This window comes from Salvelinus alpinus, chromosome 8 (assembly GCF_045679555.1).
Source record: "Salvelinus alpinus chromosome 8, SLU_Salpinus.1, whole genome shotgun sequence".
Taxonomy (NCBI): Eukaryota; Metazoa; Chordata; class Actinopteri; order Salmoniformes; family Salmonidae; genus Salvelinus; species Salvelinus alpinus.
Genome location: NC_092093.1, coordinates 34,768,655 through 34,791,413, shown reverse-complemented (window position 1 = coordinate 34,791,413; position 22,759 = coordinate 34,768,655). Strand labels below are relative to the sequence as shown.

Below are 22,759 nucleotides of genomic sequence, written 5' to 3'. Positions count from 1 at the left end.
AGCAAATAGATGGCGACAATTAGTGATAGCATACACCAAATCAAACACCTTGGCAACACATTAGCGAAAAGTGGAAGAACTCCTGACCGAATGCATTCCTTTCAGTACCACAGGACAGGTTGAACTGTTGACCTTGGCTCTACTTAGGTTGTTATTGGATCGACTGTTCATCTGAAGGGCTGCCGGTGATTTCATTGAAATTGCCTCAATAAAAGGCCTGCCACTGCAAATGTCAGCCCAGAGAGGTCATTCAGAAGTAATCAGTATACCTTTTTTCTGTGTAATCAGCAATGTGATGGTCAGCCGCTCGTGGTTCTCTATTACCTTCACTAATTGGAATGGTGTCTTGGCACGAGTGCGACGTCCTGACTCTCACACTGACTGAGTGGTCCTGAAACATCTCCCTGATAGATAGGCCTCTGTTCTGTTTGTCAGTCAAAGGCAACCTGACATTACTGGACAGTGGATACATCAGCCTCAGCTCAACCTAGACATGGGATTCTTCCCAAATGACACCCTATTCCCTTTTTAGTGCAATTACCTTTGAACAGGGCCCATAGGACTGTAATTGGTTGCCATTTGGGACACATATGGCTACTTTTGCTCCATCCCAATGCTCTTCAACATTAAGGGTGATATTACTAAAGCCCATGCAGGACTACTCTGTCTGGAGGAGCGAGGCTAAAGTATATGGCCGAGGACCAAGTGCAGTGCTAGCTAGTTCTGCAGAGTTAATTGCTTTTTGAACTGGCTTCAAGAGCTTATCCTAGCCTGTGATGCTCTGAAAGCACAACATGTTCAGACGTGTAGAACTATTAAAACCAATCAGGTCGGTTACAGATGGCAAAAGGCGTTTGTAGCGCGACTTGAGGTGCTCGTAGAAATGCATGAGTACAGGCGAATCAAAGCCGTTAGGCGCACTAAGAGCATTAATTTTCCCTGCCTGTCTGTCATGCAGGAAACGGTTCTAGTGCAAGTGTCAGCTTAACAACTCTACTACTTCCTCTACAGTCAATACGGTGTTTCCTGTTTGAATTTAAAAGGCGACAACATTTCAACACTCTCCGGTAAAACCCCTACTGGGCATTAGGAACCGAGCGGTCTGTTCATTTCATTATAAGATATCTAATTTCCAGCTGAGGAGTTTTTGAGCAGGCAGTGGTATGGAAAACACTTTAGGTTCTTGGAGCATAGAGTGCAGAGGACTGCTGAATCTATCCTTTCAATAGGAAACCGGTCCAAATGAAGCCTCTGCTCATTCTACCAGACATGGGACACATATTGAGTAATGATGAAATGAAATCTCCAGTTGAATGTAGCCTTTAATGATGTTTTACTCATCAATTCTGCTTGTAGGAGGTGTCGCTTGGCTAGCTGAAGAGAGGTCTTGATGAGACCAACAGTCCTCCATGTTGTCTCACTATCGTGTGGGTGAGTGGTTTGTCTCGACGGTGATGAAAGAAAACCCTTCCCGTGGGAAAGCAGACCTGCTCTGTCTCTCTTTCACTATATTTTCTCTCCTCTCTAACCCTCAGTCCCAGTCTGCTGTCTGCTGGTAGGTAACCAGTCCAATAGGGCTCAGGTGGCAGACAGTGAGCGGCCTGCCTGGCTATTCCAGCAGCACCGTGTCATGTGCTTCCCTCAGGAAATCTGAGACACTTACACAATAGTACAGTTCTTCCACAATCGTGCCACACCTATTCACACACACATACATCCAACTTAAAAGGCAACAGCGAAGAAGATTGTTTCCAATGCTTTCTTTTCTCTTCTTGGCAGTGTTTATGGCAGGAAATGGGGGACTTAAGGCGGAGTCTACGTGGTCGGAAGCAGGCGGGGGAAATGAAGCACAGCTGGGAACCATGGTGGTGCATGACATCTGTTTAATGTGCTGGGACAGACGACAAAGTGACAACATGGTAGGAATGCCATCACCGTAATATAAACCAGACACTAATGGACCCACCCCTTTTCCCAGTACAACAATACTATTACACAAAATGGTGGGGAAAGAGAAATATATGGAACGTGAATTCTATGCAGCAATAAATGGTGGCAGTAACATGCACCAGCAAATATTAGCTTTCATTCCCCTGCCTCCCGGCCGTTTATTTCTTTGTTATTTAACAGTGAAGCATGAGGAAATGATCAATACGTTATTTTGCTGAAATGGCAGGACATTTGTAAGAAGTAAATTATATAGGGAGCATGCAAAAAAATATATAAATACAAATACAAAACGCAAACTCTCTGGAGAGAGGCGCCCTGAGGATTTTCATAATGCGTTCGCTCACCCTGCAAATCAGGAAACGTGACATTGACTAGTCTGCGAGCCACCCCGCCTCTCTGCTACCCAGGAGCCCTTATCCTAATAGTAATGTACTGGTAGTGAAAATAACCTGAAGTTCACAGGAAAAAGGTTAAACAATGCGAGAGGAAGTTGATTTTGTTTGTGTAGGAGAACACGTACATAAGAAATCTCTGAGCACTGTTTGCCATTCCTGGCCTGCACTTGCTCATGGCACCCGTTCCGGGATGGGGAGGAAGATGCTCAGATGCTTAATATTTGCATTTTAGATACAAAGCAAGGATATCCCGCTTCCTCTGTCACGTAAGACACACACTATCTGATTGTGACCCGTGATGCTACTGTGGGAGAACATCCCTAATGACTTCTTACAATTATTTTATGTTGTCATTCAACTTGATTCCAGGTATAGAAGCTGTGAAACACATAAGCGGAAATGATCCATGCTACGATGCCATAAAATTCTTACTGAAGATAAACTAATAATCTCAAAAGGAATCTAGGGGAAGTGTAGTCTAGCATAAAAGCGTCTGTCATACATACAGGATATACCTAAAAAAAAAAAACGAATATCAAAGATTTGAATTTAGGCTGCCTCTTTAAGCCCAGTTATCAAAACGTGTCCGCTGAGACCATAGCCATATCACAACTTCTATTTACACAGATGCCTGGTGCCTACATCTCTCAAATTGACTTCCTAATCACCAAGGATTCCTTTTGCTGTGGATGTCAGGGTCTGAACACCAAAATATGAAACTGGGAAAAAATCCTTATGCATTTTGCCAGGTGGGAGCGTGCAGTGAGATGTAGGACAAACTAAGAGGAAGATATTGATATATACGCTTCCTGTATTGCCACAAACATATAATGCGTTCCTGCCATTTCCGTTCCTGCCAATTCCATGGGCAGCACATAATTCAATGATATGATTGGCTATGATGGATGAAAGCAGTGACATAGAGTAGGCATCTCCTCCTGAGCAGACTACAGGGCTGTACCTGGACTATGTCCCCTGGAAAACCCCACTCCACAACCTGACAGTAGCCAAGAGGAAACACAAAACTACAGAGAGTCCCCACTCTGAATGTCAATCTGGGAATACAGCTGGTCTATTCACATCTGAGGGTGAGGCATGGGAATAGATGGATAGTGTCTCAGGCTGATGGAAAGGCAATGGCCAGAGTAATGAAACACTGCATACATTCCGCATTATTCTTAATAACCACTTTCCATCTTCAGATTCCTTCTCCGTACACAAACGCTCCACTACGTGCTCCCCCATAAAACTTCTGTATATAGTCCCCGCCTTGTTGATATGCTGTTTAATGCAGATGCCATGGCAACCCAGGACTGTGTATCACGCCGCCCGACAGAAATGAATGAGAATTCCTTCCTCAGGTTTGTCATCCACGGACCCCAGGGTAAATACTGGCAAGGTTCGTTCTGAAAAGCATGCTACTTTATTTCCTTAGAAACACCCTCACCCCCGACATCTGAAAAGAACTCTTAGTGAGTGACGGCCATGACACTACCTCTACCAGGAACCTTGTTTATTTTCCCTGGCTTTTCCAATTATGTTTTCTAAGAGCGCCCAAGGCAATTATCTGTATGCAAATATCACAGAGCAGTGGAACGCAGAGAGAGGCAACAGGGAGCAAAAAAGAGAAAATTAAAAACAACGGCGAGAAAAGGAAGGATGGATGGAGAAGGAGACTTACCGGCACACTTGGTCCTGGTGATGAGAGGAGGTCCAGACTGGCCGGTGCCACCCTCCCCTGGTCTGGTGAGCAGCACACGGATCTCGTACTCTGTGTCTGGGTCCAGGTGCCACAGCTTGTAGTTAGGGGAGTTGACAGCATGGGTCTCTATCCAGCTCCCTGATGTCATACGATACTCCACCTCCTTCAGAATGATAGGGCCGTCCCCGAATATGGAGTTGGCATTGAGCTGGATCAGGAGGTAGGTGGGCCCAACACCCAGCAGCTGAGGGGGTGCGATAGGCCGCGGGGGTTCTGGAGGAGACAGGAGGGAAACAGAGAATATGGTTTAGCACAGCATACTTCAAGGCATTTCAATTAGGGACATTATCTATTTTTGGCAAAAGCTTTCAATGTCTGTGTTTTATTGCAGACGACATAGTATCTATTCAATCAGAAGTATCCAACTAAAAGGTCTGGATAACAAAAAATGTTATGACCCATTTGGACTCTCCTTTCCAAATCGATAATCAATCTAATGAGATTTGTGTCATCGTCATACATCCAATGAATTCAACAGCAAGAAGTTCAAGTTAGAATGGGGTCCGGGGGCACCGAACTATCAAACACTCTCAGACCAACCAGATGGTTCCACTTCCAGTCAGTCTGGAATCTCTGCTTCTAGCTCCTAAGCAACTTTGCAGTATTTTGTTTTTTTGTGTAATATTTATTACAAGCATTTCGCTACGCCCACAATAACGTCTGCTAAACATGTGTATGTGACCAATAAAATGTGATTTGATAAGGAGACATAAGGACAGAACGTTGTTTATCGCACTCAGATGAGGTTGGTCTCCGGCTCTGCACATCATGCAGGCCTCTTTTCCCTCTTCTCTCTCTTTTCTCCCAGGCCAGATGGCTGTCGGCCGACTCATTTGTTGAAGCTAATTCAACAGCAGTGGCAATACTCAGAGATCACATTAAGTCCAATCTGATAGTCACTGTACTGGTGCTAGCCCCTCCTGCCCATATCATCTTCATGAACACACGTTACCATCACAAAGTCTGCTATTCAACATTCTGCCTGCAGTACATTTTATTCATGTCCACCTGTTTACCTTCCACTTAATCATCTGTTTATCAAAAACTGTGGTACATGTACACTGAGTATACCAAACATTAGGAACACCTTTGTAATATTGAGTTGCACTCCCCACAGCATGACGCTCCCAACACCATGCTACAATATAGGGTTGGTGGCAGGTTTCCTCCAGACATGACGCTTGGCATTCAGGCCAAAGAGTTACATTTTGGTTTCATCAGACCAGAGAATCTTGTTTCTCATGTTCTGAGACACCTTTTAGGTGCCTTTTGGCAAACTCCAAGCGGGCTGTCATGTGCCTTTTACTGAGGAGCGGCTTCCGTCTGGCCACTCTACCATCAAGGCCTGATTGGTGGAGTGCTGCAGAGATGGTTGTCCTTCCGAAAGGTTCTCCCATCTCCACAGAGGAACTCTGTCCGGGACGGCCAGCTCTAGGAAGAGTTGGGGTGGTTCCAAACTTCTTCCATTTAAGAATTATGGAGACCACTGTGTTCTTGGGGACCTTCAATGATGCAGACATTTTTGGTAACCTTCCCCAGATCTGTGCCTTGACACAATCCTGTCTCAGAGCTCAACGAACAATTCCTTCAACCTCATGGCTTGGTTTTTGCTCTGACATGCACTGTCAACTGTGGGACCTTATATAATACAGACAGGTGTGTGCCTTTCCAAATCATGTCCAATCAATTGAATTTACCACAGGTGGACTCCAATCAAGTTATAGAAACATGTCATGGATGATCAATGGAAACAGGATGCACCTGAGCTCAATTTCGAGTCTCATAGCAATGGGTCTGAATACTTATTTACATAAGGTATCTGTTTCTTATTTTTAATACATTTGCAAACATTTTTTTTAAATTATAGTTTTTCGCTTTGTCATTATGGGGTATTGTGTGTAGATTGATGAGGGGGAAAATCATGTAACAAAAATGTGGAAAAAGTCAAGGGGTTTGAATACCTTCCGAATGCACTGTATATTTTTCCGTCTGTCTGCATATTTCAAGACATGGCATATGAGGGTGAGATACCCGATGAGTTGGACAATACTTTTCACATCAATCATCTTGAAAAAATTTAAACTTAACGGGAAATCAACCAATCCTCCATCGATAACACAATGGAAAGGTCAAATGTTGAAAGTGCGTGGGCGACGGAGTGAAACAAAATGGTGCAGTTTGAGGCCATGTGGCAGAGAGTGATGCGAGCGCTGGAGATAGGGGTGTGAGCAGGTGTGATGTCGTTGATGTTTGTGTGCATTTGTATGCTGTCGTTTGCATGTGTATGTTTTTGTATTGTTTAAAAAATATATATACAGTACCAGTCAAAAGGTTGGACACCTACTCATTCAAGGGTTTTTCTTATTTTCTTTACTATTTTCTACATTGTAGAATAACAGTGAAGACATCAAAACTAGGAAATAAAACATATGGAATCATGTAGTAACCAAAAAAGTGCTAAACAAATCAAAATATATTTTAGATTCTTCAAAGTAGCCACCCTTTGCGTTGATGACAGCTTTGCAACCAGCTTCACCTGGAATGCTTTTCCAACAATCTTGAAGGAGTTCCCACATATGCTGAGCACTTGTTGGCTGCTTTTCCTTCACTCTGCGGTCCAACTCATCCCAAACCATCTCAATTGGGTTGAGGTCGGGTGATTGTGGAGGTCAGGTCATCTGATGCAGTACTCCATCAATCTCCTTCTTGGTCAAATAACCCTTACACAGCCTGGAGGTGTGTTGGGTCATTGTCCTGTTGAAAAACAAATGATAGTCCCACTAAGCGCAAACCAGATGGGATGGAGTATCGCTGCAGAATGCTGTGGTAGCCATGCTGGTTAAGTGTGCCTTGAATTATAAATAAATCATTGACAGTGTCACCAGCAAAACACCCCCACACCATCACTCCTCCTTCTCCATGCTTCAGGGTGGGAACCACACATGCAGAGATAATCTGTTCACGTACTCTGCGTCTCACAAATACATGGCGGTTGGAACCAAAAATCGCAAATTTGGACTCATCAGACCAAAGGACAGATTTCCACCGGTCTAACATCCATTTCTCGTGTTTCTTGGCCTTTAGTAGTGGTTTCTTTGCAGAAATTTGACCATGAATGCCTGATTCACACAGTCTCCTCTGAATAGTTGATGTTGAGATGTGACTGTTACTTGAACTCTGTGAAGCATTTATTTGGTTTGCAATCTGAGGTGCAGTTAACTCTAATAAATGTATCCTCTGCAGCAGAGGTACCTCTGGGTCTTCCTTTCCTGTGGAGGTCCTCATGAGAGCCAGTTTCATCATAGCGCTTGATGGTTTTTGCGACTGCACTTGCACTTTCAAAGTTCTTGAAATTTTCCGCATTGACTGACCTTCATGTCTTAAAGTAATGATGGACTGTCGTTTCTCTTAGCTTATTTGAGCTGTTCTTGCCATTATATTGATTTGGTCTTTTACCAAATAGGGCTATCTTCTGTATACCACCCCTACCTTGCCACAACACAACACAACTGATTGGCTCAAAAGCATTAAGAAAGAAAGAAGGCACACCTGTTAATTGAAATGCATTCCAGGTGACTACCTCATGAAGCTGGTTGAGAGAATGCAATGTAGAAAATAGTAAAAAATAAAGTATAACCCTGGAATGAGTAGGTGTCCAAACTTTTGAATGGTACTGTATATAGAATATATATATTTTCCTTTATTATTTTCCTCTAACCCTACCACCCCTCCCCTAGTTGGTGTAAACCAATGAACAATAACGCTTAGGCTTTTACTTTCAGCTTATACATACTATATACATTTTACGGACACAGTATATTTTACAATAGTTATTTTTTGTTAGTTTTTAGTCCAAGCCTTCAGCTACCCTCAACCCCTCCCATTGACCTCTGAAGACCATCCAGATTTCTATTTGCCATATTTTGTAACTGTGCTGTGAAGTTTCACAAAGGTTCTGAACCTTTCTATTATCATAGTTTCAACAGATTGTAAATTAAATAATTTTTTTTGCTAAGAGTTATTATATTATTAATCGATTGACTATGACTTTCTAAAGCACCCAGCAGCGCTATTTGCAGAGTTAGCTCCAATTAAATCTTGCAATTCTTCAGCCATCCCTGAACTTATGACCAAAAACAAGCTACATATGGACAGTAACAAAACAGATGATCTAATGCTGGCCCATGTTGATTCCAACGCTTCCCACAGTTGTGTCAAATTGGTCGGTTGTCCTTTGGGTTGTGGACCATTCTTGATTCACACAGGAAACTGTTGAGCACGAAAAACCAAGCAGCGTTGCAGTTCTGGACACAAGCCTCTGAATGGCACGCACACACATTCCATGTGTTAAAAATCCTTCTTTAACCCGTCTCCTCCCCTTCATCTACACTGATTTGAAGTGGATTTAACAAGTGACATCAATAAGGGAACATAGACTGACCAGGTGATTCCAGGTAAAAGCTATGTCATGGAATGAGTTTGTATACTCAGTGTAGAAATAGCGCTTGCACTGAGTCATAAACACGGAATCCAGTGCTTTGATTCAGACTGAAATGTGGACCAAATTTGGCTCGTAGGGCCCCCATCTGACGTGACCCATGCTTTTGTCTGTTGAACCTAACAATTATCTACAAAAAGGACCTGTTTAGTGTTTAGCCCTGCAGGGCATACAAATATACATTGTGTTCATGAGACACATTGTTATTTGCTTGAATTAAGCCTCAACAGAAGACCATAAATTAGAAAGTAATTGTTTAGCTCTTTTGCATTATTTATACCCAGGTGGACGTAGCTCTATAATAAGCTAGTGAATCGTGTATGGCGGTGATGGTGGATAACGTCCCAGAAGTGCTCTCTTTGTGGAACACACAATGCCTGAACCCAGGACACTCCCCTGTAGAGAGTTCCCAGGAGTTTTTAATTGTGTTTGCATCCTGGTTTTCTACGCCAATTCATCTCTCTCTGTCTCATTAGTTGTGCATGAGACGCGTGCTGCAAAAATTATTGGGCTGCGCTGAAAAATCGAATTTCTCATAATTCAATAAGATAAGAGCATTTGAAATGGACACAACTACTGTGGCCTACCGTACTAGTGCCAGAAAGCATATACGAAAAGCAGAAAGCATATATGAAAGGCAGAAAGCATATATGAAAATGCATGTTACATGTATATTTTTACTTTTCCCTTAAAGGTCACCAGAAATGTGTCTGTGTATTTCCTTTATGTTTGAATTCCTGAAATCCTGTTTCCAGGTAAATACTAAATACTGGGTCAAAATACTGGATTGCTTATAGACTCCAACTAAAACGAACCAGAAGCATCTTCACAATTGATTTAATCAAAACAATTCATTATTGAAACCACTGATGTTTATTAGAAGTCGTTTTCCAGGAAAACGAACCAACGCCATCAACGAAAAAAATAGAACGAGGAAAAAAGCCATTTAAATGCAGAGGCAATTGCCAATCTAATTTGTACTTGTACCTGTAGGCGAGGACCGTTCTCATTTCATTAAGACGTTTGGAGGAAACGGCGTAAACATAACAGAGAAGGTCTGGAGTAAATGACACCCAAAATGGCTTCTTTCAACTGAAAAACTATAAATACGCTTGCAATAAAATGCACAGTAGCATGCATGCAGAAGGCTTTAGCAAGCAGGCGTTTTAACAGCCTTCCATGACAGGTACTAGGCAGGCGGCTGACTGACTCTCCCCATTTAGGGCTTCATAACGGTGGCAGGATGATAGTAACAGTAGGACTGAGCAGGTAGATAGTGGCGGGCGGGCAGAGGGGGGAGGGGAGGGAGATGATGATGAATCTTTCATCATCTAATATTGCTTCTTCCCCAGCAGCCCATCCATCACATGTGGGGTGACAGTGTGGAATGATATCGCAGAGCCCTCGCATTACTGCTCCTTGAACCTTGTCTCATCCATCTCTCATCCTTCAGCAGGCCGCGCCGCTAAACATCAGCCGTGCCGTCGCACAACTTAGGCTACTGACTGGCCAGCCTGCAGCTCTGCTCTGACCCAGCCCCAAGCATCCACAGCCCCGGAGCCATTCTAATAGTAATTGATTTTCATTTATTGCCGATGCAGTCGACAATCTCCAAGGCAGTAGCTTGATCAAAAAATGGGGGGAGGAGGAGAAGGAGGAGCAGGGTAGGGGGAGGACGGGGAGTGAGAAAAGAAAGGAGAGATGTATAGAGAGAGAAAAAAACTAGTGTGCTGCAGCAACTTCATTTTGTGCGGGAGGAAACGTTCACGTCCGCTCTGGCTTATTTTGAAGTTAATGATAAGCTCCGAGGCAAAAGATGACAGCGACTAGGCAGGCCTTGAAACAGCAAAGTGCACGCAGCAATCTACAGCTGACTGATGGCATTACAAGACGCAAAGGAGTGATCCCTTCCTCCACCTGTCTCCCCCACTTTACTTCCAGCATGTAGACACTGTTTGAGCTGATGGTATTAGACTATCATCTACAAGGTGACACAATCATTCTGCCTCTTAAAAACCTGTGGTTAAGAAGCAAACAGTCCACAGACTGCTTGGAGTTCCTTTCAGGTTAAATTTGCACACCACAAAATTACATTCTAAACCAATATTGTTAAAATTTGTTTTTTGTTCCCCTGTGCATTGGAATCAACCCAGTTCCATATTCATATCATATGTGTTGACGCGTTTCTCTTTTCTTGTGTGCCTTCCAAGTTCTTCCTTTGGCATCATTATGAGGCTTCATCAGAGTTTAACAATCTCTCTTTGAGCCTGGGATTGTCAAGCAGGAGCCTTTCTTCAGTGGGGGAAGAGCTGGCAGGTACTGAGTTTAAATCTACTTTTAAGCAGAAAATATCTCCCAGCCTGCTCCTCAGCTGACAGTCGTGTCTGCCACCAATCAGCCAGTTTGTTTACGGCAGGGTGGCACACTGGCCCCCACACGCACACCCCGGGGGAGATGACAGCACACACTGTCTACACAACAGTCAGAGTGTACACACACAATTGTGCATACATTCACATGCACAAGACAACATACTATAACCTTTTAGATGAGGCACATATTCCCATGGATTCCTAATCATGAAGCCTTGGATAAGAAATACAATTGAAATACCATGTTGAGAATTGCACCTAAGGTCAACTCCGAAGTCTTTCAATAAGCCGTAAGAAACATCTCACAATCAAAGCCGTTAACGGGCTGCTTTTCCTTTGATTTGTTAAAGTGGAGCGCACCAGGCATGTTTGTTGTCGGCCCTGTTCCAATGAGCAGTATTGTCAATAAAGTTTTGTTTCTACTAGCAAGGGGGCAACATCATTACTCAAAGAACGCTGGGAGCTGCGCAAACCTCATGACGAAGTGAATTGTGTTCCGCTTGGTGTTGTTTCCCTCACCGCTGGGGGACACATAGATCAATAGTTCTTCGGTGAAAGGAATTTGCCACTTAAATTTTCATTTGTTACAAAGCGGACCAAAATTGCCGGCAGCATCCTCTGTCACTTCGGTTTTGGCAGAGGACCCACTAATAAACTGTTACCCTTAGGCCATAATCGACAACGGGCAACTCCTTGCCAGCTCTCATTATGGGCTGCCTGTATCAATGGCCCCAAAATTTCCTTTAAAATTACCATCTTTCGGATTGCTGTAGCAGGATGTCAGTTTTCAAGCGCCAGTGAGATATCGGACCTGTCAGTGCAGTTAATGTTCAACTCCCTTCTAACACCAGGGTTCTGGGGCCCTCTGGCCTGCGCTAACAATAGGATTTGCTTTACTGATGCAAGAAAACTGTCCCTCCCTTCCTCTGGGTTGGGAGCGGAGGTAGGAGCTGGGAAGATGCTACGATTGTCTGTATTAATTCTCTGTGTGGCTGGAGATATGCAGAGCAGCTCAGAGAGAGAAGTCTGCTGATTTGCGAGGTGTCTGTTGAAGCATGGCCCGTCGCCAAGCCTCTCTGCGCTCTCCACTGACCCCATCTGAGAAGCATTCCCACAAGCAGACTTCACACATCATGACATGAGAACTTGTGTATTTATTTTCCCTTTGGTGATTCTCATTTGAATATCCTAATAATATTCAAACTCCTCCATCTGAATAAACATATGCTAGTTGTGTTTTCCCTCACATATTTATCTTTGATTCGTGCATAATGTTTATGAAGAAATTTGGGGAATTTTTGCAACTGAGTCCAAAACCACAATTAACAGCTCTTAGACTTGAATAAGAGCCGCTACCAATCATTTATAAGGTAGTAAACAGGGCATGGATGTTCATCTGAGGAGGGAGCACATACCTCTGACGATGAGTCCGGCGAAATTGGACACACCAGATCCTCTCTCTGATTGGGTGACACATCGATAAAGGTCTTGGTCCAGATTAGTCACTTCCTTCAGTCTGAACGAGGCAGCGAACCGCCTGTGGTTGATGTTCTTAGTCGACGCCACGGGAATGTCCTCCCCATTTCTCCTCTGCGCGATAAAAACAAGGGAAAAAACATATCCGTTTGCACTCATTGGAAGGTCGTTACATTATCAGGAAGATGATGGCAGACATCAAATCTGGAGTCATTTCTTAAAAACAAACATGGCATCAAGGACGCATCAAGCTAGTAACACATACTGTAAAAGTGTATCTCAGAGGGATAAATGGGTTTGTTAAGCTGCCACTTCCTCTAAGGGCTTATCACGGTGAACGTTATCAGACAAGTTTGGTGTCGACAGCACTGTCTCTTTTACAGTTTCACCTCCACGACCGCCGGGCACCGAAATGGTCACATCGCCTCTCACACTTTCCCACCCAGTCATCCATGAGAGGAGTTATCCCTTATTCCCTCCCTACCTCCTTCTCTCCCTCCATCCCACTCTCCCTTCAACTCTGTGGACCTTATCAGTTCACCCTAGGCATTAGGCGGGGGCTTCGACAATGCAGTCACCTGAACAGTGATTTTCCCGCAGCCCTAGCTGACAAAATAGATTTTCCATTCTTTCATAATACACATTTCCCCAAAGAGACGTGGCATTGCCTTGAGTAGCGTATCGTATCTGAGATGGTGTAGAGAGGTGTTTGAGTTTTGAGGACACAATGCCAAGTGATATACCAAGTGATAGATTATAATTTGGTTGAATTTTGAACTCACTTTTTGTCTATTGGTGTGATACATGAACAATAGTATAATTGTTCATAATGAGTCCTGGTGTTCAGTGGTTATCCTGCCCTGCCCGCTCCCAGTCCCTACCTGCAGCCACAGTTTGTTGTTGTTGGCATCCCGGCCGGTAGCGATGCACTGGAAGGTAGCGTTCTGCCCCGCGTTGACTTCCACATCTCCCAGGCGCAGGAAGTGAGGCGATTTATCTACGGGGGAAGAAAACAATTACAGCAGTCATAAATGCAACGTACACGACATGATCAACGCAGCACCTCCCTCTTCTCGCCATGTCAGACAGCCAAGTCCTAATTACTAGCTTCTACCTCATCTGTCACACGGACACAGCCAGAGCTGAGAGGGTGAAATGGTACAGGTGAAAACACACACCACTGCTATGAACAGCCTGGATTGTGACAATACGCACTAGCACCTCAGATCAAAAGATACTAGTGTTCCAAGAGGGCAGAGACATCAAAGAAAAGGAAACCTAGACTCACCGACACGAGGAGAAGGATGGAAGGAAGAAGAGACATTTGGAAGGAAGAATATTAACAAGCAAAGTTTTGATCTGGACAGCGAAATTATTCATGGTGATTTGGCTGGTTGGCAGTCCAGATGCCGTGTGGTAGTCTGGAGCACTGCCTTCGGTAACTGAGCACACATGACTAGGAGGAACATTTTACGAAAAGGAGCTAAACTCTATCTGAACGCAACAGGACCACATGGTCAAAACGGTTGTCTGGCTCGCCACTGTTGTTAACATCCAGGGATCCTCGTTACATATTATCTAACGAGTCAAACCATGGCTTGGCCGTTCATACCTCGAATACATTAACTATGTCTATGTCAATGTATAGAGGCCCCAAGTGTTCTCTCGGTAAGTTTAAAGATGCTGCATTTAACATTCCTTCAATAATCTTTCTTCAACTTGACTTTGAGGACGAAAATTCACTGCCTGTAGATGTTTTCTTTTAATGAATGTTTTGGAGTGATTGTGAATTTAATTGTGTTCTATAATCCAGCAGCGAATTCAAAACACAGCCAAAGGGTACTCCCCCAAATTAGCCTGTATACTACAGCGGAAAAACTGATGAGGCATATTTTATGCACAACCCATACATACAAAGAGACAGAATCTTAGACTGAGAGAGCACTACCCCTAGTGTGAGATCTAGAGGCGGCCGAGAAGTGAGGAAGAGGAGATCGAACAGTGAGATGATCCAATAGGCTAATGCCATTCAAAAAAAGTCCCAACCATAGTGATTTAACTAGCTATGAGACGAATGCGAAAATAGAGACTGAGAATCACAGTGTCAGCTAGGGCGTGTGCTTAGCTAGTTCATTATGATCAGTGCAATGGGTGGTTAGAGAGGTGGGTGGTTCAGCACACCCTCGTTTCACACAGAGCTTAGTCAGGGATCCATTCTAGCCTCTCTGCCGCTGAAGAGCCACAAGCTCCTCGAGACAGGGATCAGAGCCAGTGGCCACTGATAACCAGGAGGATATGGTCATGCCAGACGTTTTGAACCAAGTGGTTTCATAGAAAGTGCAAAAGAAAACGACATTTGCTGATGAACCAGTTGGACCAAATCGGCAGCATTTGTTATTGAAGAGCGATCACGCACTTACTATGAATATGATTGTTTTCCTATAGTGCTCACTAAATACTTAACACTCCTTAAAAAACTAAAATGGGTTTCTCCAAAGTAATAAATGGGTAAATGTTTGAGGCCGAGGGATAATTATTATTGTTAAATCCAACTGAAATTACCCTCTGGAGCGACGGCATTAGCAGATTAGCTCCAAATTAGCCTGGGATGTATCGGTCCCCTGAATCAATCCACTTACCCCGCTGCCAAATGAGGGGTGGCTAGTGCTCAGTACTGAGCATTTCTCTGGATGCAGCTGTCAATTTAAATGAATGCTGCTACTGTGGAGGCTAGGGCTGTATCTCAAATGGCACCCTATTCGCTACATTGGGCCCTGGTCAAAAGTAGTCCACTACGTAGGGGATAGGGTGCCATTTGGGATGCAAGCCTAGGAGGAGGTAGCGGGAGAAGACGCATGGCTGGACACACTGGACTGCACCAGTCTAGTCCTCAAAGGGTCCAGTGTCCCTAAACCAGCCATTTTACCCACCCTTTATAATTAACTGTCACAAAAGGTTGACTACACTGTTCAAAAGGATTACATTCCTAGTTAGTAGACCTCATCAGTGAAGGTGAAATCCCTACCCCCTGTGGTTGCTGGTGCTCCTAATTGGGATGCCTTTCCATTATTTAATCTAATCCTTTATCACCCTGGATAGACTAATCCAAATGAATCTAGACAAAACGGAAGTGAGGGAAAAATCAAAATATTACAATTTTCAGTTTGGGCCCTTTTGATGTGTACGAGTGAGTACAGAGCAAACAACTGTGGACACACTCACAACATTTTCTTAATAACAGTTCAATAATGAAAAGTTGATTTCCAATGACGTCTCAGAATCTTGGCATCTGTGGAAGCTGTCGGAAACATGCTTTCACTGTGTCTTTTCACTGTGTCTCACTACTACGGTATATTTAATAGTCAGGTCAGCCAGGGATTTTTTAAAGTTAAAGTACTTCATTGTGCTGAAGTGGGTGGAAGCCAGCTATTACAACCCAGAAAGCCATGCTGAGAGAGCACAATTATCCTTTATTACACGGCTGATTCATTTATTCATGTATTTATTTATTCCATCCTCTGCCAACAGTCACTGATGTTTTCAAATGCAGGTCAGCCCACTCTATTGTCTTCCAGCAGCAAAACTTGCTCACTTCACCTTTCCCCTCAACCACAGTGTCACCTTACGTATCTTAATTTGCAAAGCAACAAAAAAATCCATCAGCAGCAATGCAGGAGTGTCTGGTAATTACTGCCTGTGTAATGACTTACCACATGGATAGCTCAAAACCTGGATGTCATCAATCGCAATGAAGCCTGTCTTCCCGTCAGAGACCTCCGCCTCAAATATGACCTGCCAGAGAGAGGGGGGGGGGGGGGGGAGGATGTTTACAACACTAATTTCCATCAAATTTTCACAGATCGATCCCTAATGCGCCATCATTCTGCCCAAGACACTTGCAGGTTCCAACAGGCAGCCATTTGGTATATCCGCTGCGGGCACTTTATGGTGCCATGGGATGTGATCGTAAACTGGGACAGAAATCATATTCTCCAGATAAAAAGTGAAGGGGGAATATAAATAAATCAACAGTCGATATAATTCTGTAAAAAATAAAATGTGTGGCTTGTGATTGCCACAGTAGCATGATTTCAATGTGAGGTGGAATGTTTTTCCCCCTTTCACTTCTTTTAAAGTAAGTCAAGTCACTTATTTTGTGCCATGAGGCAAACAATGTTGAGGTTGAATTCTAACACAAAGCAAAATGCAAGTGAAAGCTTTTAGAAGAAAAGTACTTATATAAACATGGATGTCATGAAGTAAAACATTTTTGACTGAACCTTGTAACACTGAGAAAGAAATCACACTCTTTACAAAAATTTGAAATTTCCTCTGGATGGTTATTGAATTAGCACATACCATACTGTAACCACGGAAAACATTTCAACTAAAATTCCACACAGTGGGAAATAATGACCACCTAAAAATACTTTCCTGTTAAGTTTTTGTCCTTACCCTCAGTCAGAGTCTTGCACACAAAGAGGGGAAAAAACGAACCAATTGTGTGGGCAGAACATACGGTTCAGCCTTAATAGGTTGACATACAATGTCAACCCCAGTTTAACGTTTATACCTTTGTGTGGGGATAGCAGGCTATATGGTTAAATGGCTACAGTACATTGCAGTTGTCCATAGCTGCCCCCACATCAGGCTGTCAGAGAGGTGATTACAGTACTGAGGACGTCATGCTAATCAGAGCACTTACAGGGCCTGCTGTGGAGACTGGGGCTCAATGGCCCTCTGCTTTCATCCATCAATACAAATTGATGGTTGGGCCTCGTAGGCCTCTGGCAAATTATGGACAGTTGACCACTCACAGAAAATCGGGGTACTTTTTGGAACATACCCAGCTTCTTACAAAAAAATGTTGTCCATCGACCTAATCTGCACTTAGTATACATCCAAAAAAGACACTGGGAGACCTTTCACCTTTCAGCAGGACAATACCCTAAAACACAAGGCCAAATATACACTGGAGTTGTTTACCAAGACGACATTGAATGCCTGGTGCCGCGTGCACGCCGTGCCAGTCTGCGTCCAACCACTGCGGCTGGATGTGCCACCGGGTGCAGCCTGGCCGCGCGTGTAATCGCTGCCGGTGATCTACAGTTTGCTGAGGGCGGTTTCACCTTTATTTAACCAGGTAGGCAACTTGAGAACAACTTCTCATTTACAACTGCGACCTGGCCAAGATAAAGCAAAGCAGTTCGACACATATAACAACACAGAGTTACACATGGAGTAAACCAAACATACAGTCAATAATACAGTAGAAAATAAGTATATATACAATGTGAACAAATGAGGTGAGATAAGGGAGGTAAAGGCAATACATAGGCCATGGTGGCAAAGTAAATACAATATAGCAATTAAAACACTAATGGTAGATTTGACAGTAGATGAGTGTGCAAAGTAGAAATACTGGGGTGCAAAGGAGCAAAATAAATACATAAATACAGTAGGGGAAGAGGTAGTTGTTTGGGCTATTTATAGATGGGCTATGTACAGGTGCAGTGATCTGTGAGCTGCTCTGACAGCTGGTGCTTAAAGCTAGTGAGGGAGATAAGTGTTTCCAGTTTCAGAGATTTTTGTAGTTCGTTCCAGTCATTGGCAGCAGAGAACTGGAAGGAGAGGCGGCTAAAGGAGGAATTGGCTTTGGGGGTGACAAGTGAGATATACCTGCTGGAACGCGTGCTACGTGTGGGTGCAGCTATGGTGACCAGCGAGCAGAGATAAGGCGGGACTTTACCTAGCAGGGTCTTGTAGATGACCTGGAGCCAGTGGGTACGGCGACGAGTATGAAGCGAGGGCCAGCTAATGAGAACGTACAGGTCGCAGTGGTGGGTAGTATTTGGGGCTCCGACAAAACGGATGGCACTGTGATAGACTGCATCCAATTTGTTGAGTAAGGTGTTGGAGGCTATTTTGTAAATGACATCGCCAAAGTCGAGGATCGGTAAGCTGGTCAGTTTTACGAGGGTATGTTTGGCAGCATGAGTGAAGGATGCTTTGTTGCGAAATAGGAAGCTAATTCTAGATTTAACTTTGGATTGGAGATGTTTTATGTGAGTCTGGAAGGAGAGTTTACAGTCTAACCAGACACCTAGGTATTTGTAGTTGTCTACATATTCTAAGTCAGAACCGTCCAGAGTAGTGATGCTGGAAGGGCGGGCCGGTGCAGGCAGCGATCGGTTGAAGAGCATGCATTTAGTTTTACTTGTATTTAAGAGCAGTTGGAGGCCAGGGAAGGAGAGTTGTATGGCATTGAAGCTCGTCTGGAGGGTTGTTAACACAGTGTCCAAAGAAGGGCCAGAAGTATACAGAATGGTGTTGTCTGCGTAGAGGTGGATCAGAGACTCACCCGCAGCAAGAGCGACATCATTGATATATACAGAGAAGAGAGTCGGCCCAAGAATTTAACCCTGTGGCACCCCCATAGAGACTGCCAGAGGCCCGGACAACAGGCCCTCAGATTTGACACACTGAACTCCGTCGTAGAAGTAGTTGGTGAACCAGGCGAGGCAATCATTTGAGAAACCAAGGCTGTTGAGTCTGCCGATGAGGATGTGGTGATTGACAGAGTCCAAAGCCTTGGCCAGGTCAATGAATACGGCTGCACAGTATTGTTTCTTATCGATGGTGGTTAAAATATCGTTTAGAACCTTGAGGGTGGCTGAGGTGCACCCATGACCAGCTCTGAAACCAGATTGCATAGCGGAGAATGTACGATGGGATTCGAAATGGTCGGTGATCTGTTTGTTAACTTGGCTTTCGAAGACCTTAGAAAGGCAGGGTAGGATAGATATAGGTCTGTAGCAGTTTGGGTCAAGAGTGTCCCTCCCTTTGAAGAGGGGCATGACCGCAGCTGCTTTCCAATCTTTGGGAATCTCAGACGACACGAAAGAGAGGTTGAACAGGTTAGTAATAGGGGTTGCAACAAATTCGGCAGATAATTTTAGAAAGAAAGGGTCCAGATTGTCTAGCCCGGCTGATTTGTGGGGGTCCAGATTTTGCAGCTCTTTCAGAACATCAGCTGACTGGATTTGGGAGAAGGAGAAATGGGGAAGGCTTGGGTGAGTTGCTGTGGGGGGTGCAGTGCTGTTGACCGGGGTAGGGGTGGCCAGGTGGAAAGCATGGCCAGCCGTAGAAAAATGCTTATTGAAATTCTCAATTATAGTGGATTTATCGGTGGTGACAGAGTTTCCTATCCTCAGTGCAGTGGGCAGCTGGGAGGAGGTGCTCTTATTCTCCATGGACTTTACAATGTCCCAGAACTTTTTTGAGTTTGTGTTGCAGGAAGCACATTTCTGCTTGAAAAAGCTAGCCTTGGCTTTTCTAACTGCCTGTGTATATTGGTTTCTAACTTCTCTAAAAAGTTGCATTTCACGGGGACTGTTCGATGCTAATGCAGAACGCCACAGGATGTTTTTGTATTGGTTAAGGGCAGTCAGGTCTGGAGAGAACCAAGGGCTATATCTGTTCCTGGTTCTACATTTCTTGAATGGGACATGCTTATTGGTGATGGTGAGGAAGGCATTTAAAAAAAATAACCAGGCATCCTCTACTGACGGGATGAGGTCGATAGCCTTCCAAGGATACCCGGGCCAGGTCGATTAGAAAGGCCTGCTCGCTGAAGTGTTTCAGGGAGCGTTTGATAGTGATGAGTGGAGGTCGTTTGACCGCTGACCCATTACGGATGCAGGCAATGAGGCAGTGATCGCTGAGATCTTGGTTTAAAACAGCAGAGGTGTATTTAGAGGGCAAGTTGGTTAGGATGATATCTATGAGGGTGCCCGTGTTTACAGCTTTGGAGTTGTACCTGGTAGGTTCATTGATAATTTGTGTGAGATTGAGGGCATCAAGCTTAGATTGTAGGATGGCCGGGGTGTTAAGCATGTCACAGTTTAGTCACCTAGCAGCACGAGCTCTGAAGATAGATGGGGGGCAATCAGTTCACATATGGTATCCAGAGCACAGCTGGGGGCAGACGGTGGTCTATAGCAGGCGGCAACGGTGAGAGATTTGTTTTTAGAGAGGTGGATTTTTAAAAGTAGAAGTTCAAATTGTTTGGGTACAGACCTGGATAGTAGGACAGAACTCTGCAGGCTATCTCTGCAGTAGATTGCAACACCGCCCCCTTTGGCCGTTCTATCTTGTCTGAAAATGTTGTAGTTATGGATGGAGATTTAAGAGATATTGGTGGTCTTCCTAAGCCAGGATTCAGACACGGCTAAGACATCTGGGTTGGCAGAGTGTACTAAAGCAGTGAATAAAACAAACTTAGGGAGGAGGCTTCTAATGTTAACTTGCATGAAACCAAGGCTTTTACGGTTACAGAAGTCGTCAAAAGAGAGCGCCTGGGGAAATAGGAGTGGAGCTAGGCACTGCAGGACCTGGATTCACCTCTACATCACCAGAGGAACAGAGGAGGAGTAGGATAAGGGTACGGCTAAAAGCTATGAGAATTGGACGTCTAGGACGTCCGGAACAGAGAGTAAAAGGAGCAGGTTTCTGGGGCGATAAAATAGATTCAAGGTATAGTGTACAGACAAAGGTATGGTAGGATGTGAATACAGTGGAGGTAAAACTAGGCATTGAGTGATGATGAAAGAGAGATATTGTCTCTAGAAACATCATTGAAACCAGGTGATGTCATCGCATGTGTGGGTGGTGGAACTGAAGGGTTGGATAAGGTATAATGAGCAGGGCTAGAGGCTCTACAGTGAAATAAGCCAATAAACACTAACCAGAACAGCAATAATACTTATGTACATTTGATATTTATGGGGTATTGTGTGTAGATGAGAGAGAAATAAAAGCAATTTAATACATTTTAAATTCAGGTCGTAACAACAAAATGTGGAATAAATCAAGGGGTATGAATACTTTCTGAAGGCACTGTAAGTGTGTCACAGTGTTGGAAGGGCAATGGGAGAACAGATGTACATGTAGCTATAAGTGGTCAATTTAAAAGGATGTGCCTCCCCTTGAAGCGGATTATAGAAAATAACCCTCAAACCTCATGCACTTTGTTTTCCACTGAACACAACCTTTAATTCACCTTTCTTAGACTTCACAATTTGCTAAATCTACTGTGGGATCTAAGGACACTTTACGGCTGAATCCTGATCCCCCGAATTGCATTCTAAACATGCCTTTCAGCTGGAAAAGAGAGAGACCGAATCAACATTTACAATAATAGTTTGTGCCAGCTGCTGCCGAGCTCTAGCTTAATGATGGTATTTTGCTTTTAGCTGAGATTCATATCCTTTTAAGTGATCTCTCTCTTAATGCAGACGACATTTGCTAAACAAATCTCAAGCCAGCACTTGCGATAACTCCAATGAGAGGATTATGGTATAAATCTTTAAGCGAGCAGTGCAGTCAGGGCAGTCACGGGAATCTGCCATGCTCCCAACCCCCCATTCTATATCGCTTTTCCACAACGAGTGAAAATTGACAGATGTACTGTATTCGATTACCAGCTTTTCCCCACAATAACGTAATAACATGATCTTATTAGAGCCTGGTCGTACAACATAGATGAACAACAACTCATAATACTCTTGGAGGGAAAAGGTGAAAGTGTGGCCCTTCCGGAACTACCAATTGCAATTTTCAGTTGTGACAGTACAGAGAAAAGGTTGGCTATCATTGAAAATTGAACAAACAAGTTGAGATAAACAAAAAGAAAAAACTCTGCTGTGACACCCTGTGCTGGTGCAATTATCTTAACCGAGCTAGCTGCGACAGACTAGCCCTGATGTCACCAAGCCACAAGCCAGTAGGCTCACAGAGTGAACTCAGCATCAGCCCCCTGACAGCTCTTTAAAAAGAATACACTGCTCTCCTCCGGGTGAGGAGAAAATACTGACATGTTCACAGCACAGGCTGAGGATGACAGCCAATGGAATAAAAAACACTCACATCGGATATATCCAAATTGTTGGTTCATCTTGTTTACTCCATTTTGATTTGAGGAACTGAGGAGTTTCATCAGCAATCCAAGTCATACTGAGATAAAGTTAACTGGAAGTTAATTTAACCAAAATGTCTCCATAAACAGTCAGTAAATACAGAGAGTACTAAATGTCTCTGAAATCTGAAATACAACGAACCCAACTCAATGTCTAGAGCACTGAGGTTACCTTTCAGAGGCTGAATGCTGGGTAGCGCTTTGGACCAGCAGGTCTTGGCTAGAGGAGGAGAGGGAAGGAGAGGAGCTCTGTGGTCTAGGAAGGGGTGGCAGATGGACCTAGAGAAGGGTTTCCTGTCTGCTGGAGCCTCACATGGAGACATGCAGGGA

General features: G+C 44.0%; 1 protein-coding gene across 17 annotated transcripts in view; it reads right to left on the bottom strand.

Annotated features, from left to right (window-relative positions):
• Positions 1 to 22,759, bottom strand: part of LOC139583025 (receptor-type tyrosine-protein phosphatase kappa) — a 163,395-nt gene that overhangs the window by 64,487 nt on the left and 76,149 nt on the right. For all 17 annotated transcript variants that reach the window (XM_071413681.1, XM_071413682.1, XM_071413685.1 and 14 more), the window contains 4 exons: positions 16,164 to 16,245; positions 13,335 to 13,450; positions 12,393 to 12,567; positions 4,027 to 4,320 (listed from right to left, as the gene is read on the bottom strand). In XM_071413681.1, coding sequence (XP_071269782.1) covers positions 4,027 to 4,320; positions 12,393 to 12,567; positions 13,335 to 13,450; positions 16,164 to 16,245 — 667 coding nt within the window. The remainder of the gene's footprint in view (positions 1 to 4,026; positions 4,321 to 12,392; positions 12,568 to 13,334; positions 13,451 to 16,163; positions 16,246 to 22,759) is intronic.